Source organism: Montipora foliosa, chromosome 6 (genome assembly GCF_036669935.1).
Source record: "Montipora foliosa isolate CH-2021 chromosome 6, ASM3666993v2, whole genome shotgun sequence".
In the NCBI taxonomy this organism is placed as follows: Eukaryota; Metazoa; Cnidaria; class Anthozoa; order Scleractinia; family Acroporidae; genus Montipora; species Montipora foliosa.
This window is the reverse complement of record NC_090874.1, coordinates 27,965,902-27,973,401: the sequence shown is the minus strand read 5'-3', so window position 1 is coordinate 27,973,401 and position 7,500 is coordinate 27,965,902. Positions and strand designations below refer to the sequence as shown.

The 7,500-nt window shown below is 39.3% G+C and overlaps 1 protein-coding gene across 1 annotated transcript in view; it reads left to right on the top strand.

The window, feature by feature from the left end:
- The first annotated feature begins 3,967 nt into the window (after positions 1-3,967).
- The window catches only part of LOC138005321 (armadillo-like helical domain-containing protein 2), a 21,663-nt gene continuing 18,130 nt past the window's right edge, over positions 3,968-7,500 (top strand). Inside the window, exons 1-3 of the mRNA XM_068851568.1 lie at positions 3,968-4,019; positions 4,495-4,608; positions 5,299-5,331. Of these exons, the coding sequence (XP_068707669.1) occupies positions 3,968-4,019; positions 4,495-4,608; positions 5,299-5,331 (199 nt within the window). The remainder of the gene's footprint in view (positions 4,020-4,494; positions 4,609-5,298; positions 5,332-7,500) is intronic.

Here is a 7,500-nt window from a genome sequence, read left to right as displayed (position 1 = left end):
TTTTACACAAACCTATTTTGTCGCAACTAAGATGCCAACGAACTTTTACTGCAGAGGTGCTAAACCAAGTTCGCGTTACAACATAAAAACAATCAATTGCACTACATAGCGCTTCATGGTGCTGTCTATATCTAACCAAAGTCGATTATACTCTTTATACAGATATATATTCAACTTTGACTCTCAGACAAACCTACACTCCTTATATCTGCTTTAGTTGAAATTGTTCGTTATTCACTGTTTGGTTGAAAGGTATTATAGCAAATCTAGAAAAAGTAATGCGTTTATTGAAAATCAAATGTTTGCCTTTCATTAGTCTCTGCCGTGACATTAGCTTCCGGTCGATTCATGAAAACGATCAAAAACGCCTAAATTAAGAGTAGTGACGTTAAAAAGGGAGAAATTGTTCAGTTGTAATGCGCGCATTCCAGTACAAGCGCGCACTGATCTTATCGTACGTATTTCTGAGGTAGTTTATGACGCTACTCTAATTAAAGTGCAATTTCATCTTCCGTTGCCCATGGATTGGATTACAGAGAAATTTAAGGCGGTCTTTCCAGGATTTAAAGAACGCAGAAGTGCTTTTAGTAAGTACACCTAAGATTTTCGAGTCATAAAAGACTTGTTTCAAAATGCGAAGTAGTCCGCGCGCAAAACTGATTTAACCTAATTAACCTTATTACTACTTGTAGCTTTAGACTGACCGAGCTAAGATTACCGATACTACAGCATGACTATTGGTTGTTCACACTACAGGAAATTCTTCTTATGTCCGGCAAGATTTATAAGGCTGGTTTCCATATAATCGCAGATGATCGCAAATCGCAGATCGCAGAAAGTTCATATGGAGACACACTTCTGCGATCCTGCGAGCATATGGAAGCCAAAGTTCTGCGATCTGCGATCGAAACGCATCCAATAATATTTTTTAATTTTGACCCATGATTCAACCCTTCATAGCAAGAAAGCCCAAATGTTCGCTTATGTTCGTTACTCTCTGTCAAAAACACGAAGTTCTCTCACAAGTTTGTGGAAAGCCCCAAGTTCTTATCTCTTCATAAATATTTTTCGAACCCAGAACCGATGTTTCCTTCGGTTTTGAAGCTGACGATGTCGTCGCTTCAGGACTAAAAGAAGAAATAAATTTGCTTGCAGCAAAATTGCCTCCTCGATGTCCGTCATGTTGTTTGGTGCGATTTTCCCGAGAGCACAACGCACGTGTACATTTGATATTTCTGCTGACCGAAATGTATGGCTACAGTCGGCTCTGCGATCTTTTGCGATCGTCTGCGATCATATGGAAACCAGTAAATTAGGTGTTCATGTGGACGGAAGTATACGACAAAGGATATAATGATACTGAGAAACATACAAAAATAAGATGGGACCCACCGAAGCAACAGCAGATACGAGGAGAAAATGCGAGACTAAGCGCTGTTTTGAAGTCGGCCGAGTGTAGAAGAAAACGAGAGTCAAGACTGCAAAAATTATCCTAAAATCTAGTGGGTCCCATTCCGTCGCGACAGGTTTCTTTCAATCTCCCTTCCCTTTTCACCGTAGACCTGAAATTTATGCATCGGAGTTTGGCCTTTTTTGCCTTTTTTTCACTGACTTCCCCTACGTGATCTCCAAGAACCAAACTTTTTCAATCAGTTAATACCTAGATATTGTGTTAACTGTCATAGCAGTACATAAACACTAAATGGGGACACTAAGATAACTTCAAACTAGACGTTCCATGAGCGTACACTGGGCTGTCTGTAAGTGTTACTGAAAAACAGAAGGGACTGAGTTAGATGGAATTGAACTGCAGCGTTCCAGGCAATTTTTTCAAGTCGGGGGTCATTAATAAGACCGTTTAAGGGGTCAACCAGAAGTCGTGCTAGCAGAGGTCCTTTGGCTCACACATTCATACGACGAAACAGTTATTTTTCTGAAGTTAAAAACCTGGCTACCAGTCTACTAATCATTTGTGAGAAAGAAAAAATTCCTTTCATTTTTAGGAAAAATAGCCACGCATTGCGTACGTCTGGTAGTGCAGTAACACAGAGCTTTATTCCATATTGTCAACTGTCTTCCAGGAAATTCAAGTTGCCTTTGCGTAATATGTAGCTCTAATAGTACACGATATTGTTTTGGTATTGTATATCATTGTAGTGCCATGGTATAAGTTTTAGGTAAATAGCCCCATGAGAAGACACGTCGTTATTAGCAAAGTACGAAACCCAGAAAGATTGAAGAAAATAAAAGGGAACCGAAAAACATTGGCTTCTTCACAACTTCATTACATCACAAGTTTAAGCGAGCACTCCGAGCGTCCGACAGCTTTGTAATAGAAAAGTTCACTGAACTTTCTTATGTCCAGCGGGGTTAGTATCTGGATGGGTGATCTAAAAAAATATACCCCTTTGTAACAGAAGCATAGGACCGAAAACGTATTTTAATGTCAAAAATGCGAACTAATTAAGGTACAGATTTTGTTAGCTTGCTTTATGCAAAACAAATATTGATGCAAAAGTTAATAAAATATTGATACACGGTCGATGGAGAATAGAATATTTTGCCATCAGCTACAAAATTTACGACATGAAAACAACATTAATTTTGAACCATTGAAAAAAATTTTGGGCGATTTTTGCAAAGTTGAATTTTGTTATTGTACTTTTGGCTGCACAAGTAAATCGCAAAATCGAAAGTGACATCGAATTCAGCGGGTGCCGCGATCAAGTTACCGCGGCGTATTTACTCGTGAGACAATGAAGCATCTGTGTCAAATGATGGCAAGATACCGGGTTCTTGTTTTTGTTAGTTTTCTTTTTCTTTCAAGTGTTATAAAGTTTGACAAGAAATGTGCGAATTCAACACAAAGATCACAATCGCCCAACTCTTGAGGTTGACCATTGCTTCTGCAAAGTCAACACTTTACTCTCCAAGACGAGGTTATTTATCACTAGGTAATTCCATTGTTTTGGAAATAGCAGCTATTTTATTATTCATCAGCGTCACAATTTTTCGCTGATTTTGGCGCTCGTTTTGTTGAAACTCAAGCACGCTTCCAACAGACCTGTTTATTTTCATGAACCCTTCCTATTTCAATTGCGTGCGTGCTAACAAAACACATAATCCGTGTCGCAAAGCATATGCAATTAACTGAATTTCTGACAGTTCACGTCAAACCCTTTCGAAAGAACCTTGACCGTAAATAATGAAGCACAAAAGAGACAACAAGCTTTCATTCAAATAATTCTCATTGTCACATTTCCATGTTTTTTTTACCTTTGCAGAGTTGAGTACAAAATAAGTGCAAATTGCCAGACAGCTTAGATGCGACTTCAGTAAACACTGTGATGCATTCAAGGCATTCGATTCCTTCAAATGTTTGTTAAATCCATAAAGAAATTGCCATTTGATTTCGGTATTCTATATAATACCAAGTTAGTAAAATATTAGAAACAAAGCTCACTTGATATCCAACGGCGAAAAATTAAATTGTTGTCGAAGACCATTACTCGTCGCTTTAAAGATTCCACAGTTCATTCAATTAACGTTCCATTCTTGAGCTCCATGAGGGTATATTTTGTTTAAAGACCCACTAAAACGCCATTCGCGTTAGAATGACTTTCGACGCCATAATTTGCAGGTTAATTAATAATCTCTTGTGTGCATCAGAGAAATCTACGCATTACCCCAGCCCGCTCAAACCTAACAAAAATACTGGCGGACAGAAGACTCTATGCACAAAGACACCACTAAGCAGGGGAGTGACAGGCAAGACTTCTCATGACACGGAAAAAAAAATACGGAGAAATGAAACGCAGATTCCACTGGGTTTGGCAACCCGGTAAAAAAAGTTATTTACATGTACGATGTTTACAAAGACCTCGGGAAACTGATATATGCAGAACTGTTCAATACTACTACTACTCTTTAATATCGGGGGAGGTGGGGGTGTACACATTTCACCGATATGACTTTCAGTCCGGTGCAAGTTCTTGCTAAGTCTTATCGCTCTGTATTCGGTGACATGATGACATTAGTACCGTTACGACTTTTCATACTGCTATGAGAAATCTACCGGAATGAACTTATGCCGGTATAAGTTAATGTGCAGTATGAGATTTTACACCAGTATCGTGTAAACGAATATAAAGCGATAACAGAGACCTGGGATGAACTCGTTCAGTTTCTAAATGAAATTCGTATCGTTACCATGTAAACACACCCTCTTACCAAAATGACACTTATGTCAGAATTAGATTTTACACGTTAACGCCCCTCGCTTTCAGTCAATCGAGGTTAAATCCGCTTAATAGGGCTGTGAACTCGTGAGCAAATGAAGTGATATTCCCGCCGTGCTTTCTGAATCATATCTTTGAACCCCCATCGAAAATTCAGCCAGAATATCCGAAAAGTCCGTCAAGAGCACGTACCACTTATTCGTTGCAAGGCAGATCTATGGACTGAATCCAAACAAGTTCGTTTTGTTTTTTTCAGAGAGGCATTCGGAAGATGTCGGAGCATTAGTTGATGACAATTTTTTTGAGAGAGATATCTTGATCGCTGCGAAGAAGCTATCGTGTCTGTCAAACATTCTTGAGAGGATACAAGGTAATAAAAACCCATTCGAGAATTTACTGCCTTGTTCGTTAAATTTTCAAAGCGGCAAAAGTAAAGGAGGGACAGATTAAACTGAAAGCATAACTTGCTGGTCTCTGAAACAATGGCACTGCGACTCCGTTGAGGTGAATACAAAGGGTGCCTGCCTTTCCCTCAGACTTAGTACTAGTCAGAAGCTGTCAAGATTTTTTAGCCCATGATTCCACACCTGCTCTGAATTGTTGAGGTTTTCAGTTTAGTTCTTTAATTGTATGTTATTTGTATGCTGTCAAGTTTGCTTGTACGTGGTTAACCACAAATACTACTCTGTGCTTTCTTCTACTTTGCGTATTCTGATTTTGTCTTTTCAGCGACATCATGTCGCTAAATAATCTGACCTGACCTGACCTGCGACTCGACCTGACCTGACCTGACCCGACATGTGTTTTAGACCCACCGCTAAATAAATGCCTCACCGCCTCTGATCAGTAATATTGCTTGCTTGTAATTCTCTGGCTTTCAGTTTTTGTCCAGTTGGGGTATCGTTAATGTCATTGCGAGGTACGCATTGGTGTACAGGCATAAATATTGTAAAGGATGGGTAAAATTAAAAATTTGACCTCTGAAATCCTGATAATAATTCAACAGAAGTGTTACGATCAACTGAGCGATATTTATTTGTCTTGTGTTTGCCATGATTAGCAGTCAAGAACCTAGGTCATCTCTCCTGGTCAGGTAAGCTGACTTTCGTTCAAAAGGGGTTTTATTTTAGCCGACCTAATATGATGTTTAATGAACAAAAATATTCTCACAAAATTGCTTCTATATACCTGATTATCTCCAGTTCATTATTGATAATGACCTCTCATCAGGTTACTGTTCACTATCTCCTTTAATAGTCAACTCATCTTCGAGAATGCCCTTGTGGCACCGGGACAATTGATCAACTACCGCGTGGAGTCTCCTATATCTCATCTTTCGTATATTTGAACTGCGGGTACTGAAAGACATGAGAATTGGAGGTCATCGCAGTTTTAAGCAGTTGCGAAGAAAGCATGAAAACATGAAAGGGCTTGAACCCATGACGGTGCGATTGTACTGCATTACTCTGGCAACTCAGCTACCACAAGCCAACTAGGAGCTGGTCACTTGTGAGTCTGAGTTATATCCCATTCGAGGTGAACGAATGAATAATACAAAATACAGAATACATGAATTTTCTTCAGTTAGTTAGCTGGGTGCGGGGATGGCGCAGTGGTTAGAGCACTCGCCTACCAATTATGTGTAAAGGGGGTAGTTCATGGTCTTAGCTAGCGGAGGGGTAAGGGAGGCAGTTGATCCCCCAAAAAATATTCGACAAAATTTTAATGTTGACCGTCTTTCTGTAGTGTTGGGCAGACAATTAAAATACTGATATTACCTTTGACACTTTTCACAACCGATTCGCTCGTCTTGATTGATAAATATATTTGTGAAGGAAATCAAATTTGGAGAGATCATAGACTAATCTGTTAGTTAGCGATACATCAATAGTTTAATACTACTAATAATATTTTTAAAAGAAACTTAATTGGGTACACACAAATTGCTGGTAAAACTAGTAGTTTACAAAAGCTCAACATCAAAAAGTACCTGTGTTTCTAAACTTGGACTAGAGCAATCTAGCGATATATAGAGCAGTTAGCGATACATCAATACACTAATACACTAATACACACTAATACACTAATACACATACATCAATACACTAGAGCAGTTAGCGATACATCAATAGTTTAATACTACTAATAGTATTTTTAAAAGAAACTTAATTGGGTACACACAAATTGCTGGTAAAACTAGTAGTTTACAAAAGCTCAACATCAAAAAGTACCTGTGTTTCTAAACTTAGACTAATAAAATTAATGTTTATTTTTGACGAAATATCTATGAAAGCAGGTCTGTAGGAAAGGGGAGTCCACTTTTCTGTTGACCAGCGATCAAAAAAAGTGAATTCTAAAATAAAATGTATATATATATATAGTATTTAAGTCTGTTCTGATTCATTTTATTTCTATTCTCGTTCATTTTAATAGTGACGTTCTCTAAAGCGTCTCTGCACCACAAAAAAACCAATATCCACGCTATAAGTTTGCTTTTGGCTACCTGTTTTCGTATCATACTTCCCTCAAAACGCACGAAATGCCGTCTATGACAACCATATTTTCAAAATTTCCCGGGAAAGCATGCCCCTTGACCCCCCTACAGGCTAGCCCCTCCAGCGATCGTTTGGTCCATCTCCTCCTTGGATCGCACACTGCCATAAAAAAAAACTTGCCTACGTGCCTGGAAAGCAGCACTTCGTGCATCTCTACTTCGAAATTTTCCCCAGACTCTCGTAACGACTTGGCCGCCCCCCCCCCCCCCCCCGTCGAATATTTCTAGCTACGGCCTTGTAGTTCTAAAGAAACTGTGGTGCTGCGTTGGTGGTGCCGAAGTAGTACGCAAAAATTGGGTTTTATCAACGGAGTTGATAATGTAAATTGACCACCATATAGGGATTCTAAAGGCTGACGTTTCGAGCGTTAGCCCTTCGTCAGAGCGAATCGAGGAATTATGGGTTGTGTATAGTTTTTATAATGGATTTTTGTTCCAGATTCTTGCGGCTTTTCGTCGTACCTTGATGTAGGGAAAGGCCGCAGATAGCCATGTGTTGTTTGGAGTGATTAGGGAGATTAAAATGACGAGCGACTATAGCTTAGATGCATCCTTGTCATTCTTCTCAACATCGCGAAGGTGTTCGCAGAATCGGTCGCCTACGCCTATTTCCCTTTCGTAAACGGTCGTTGCCATTTCTCAGAACGGTAAACGGTCGTTGCCATTTGAAACGGTATTTACCATTTCTCAGAACGGTCGTTGCCATTT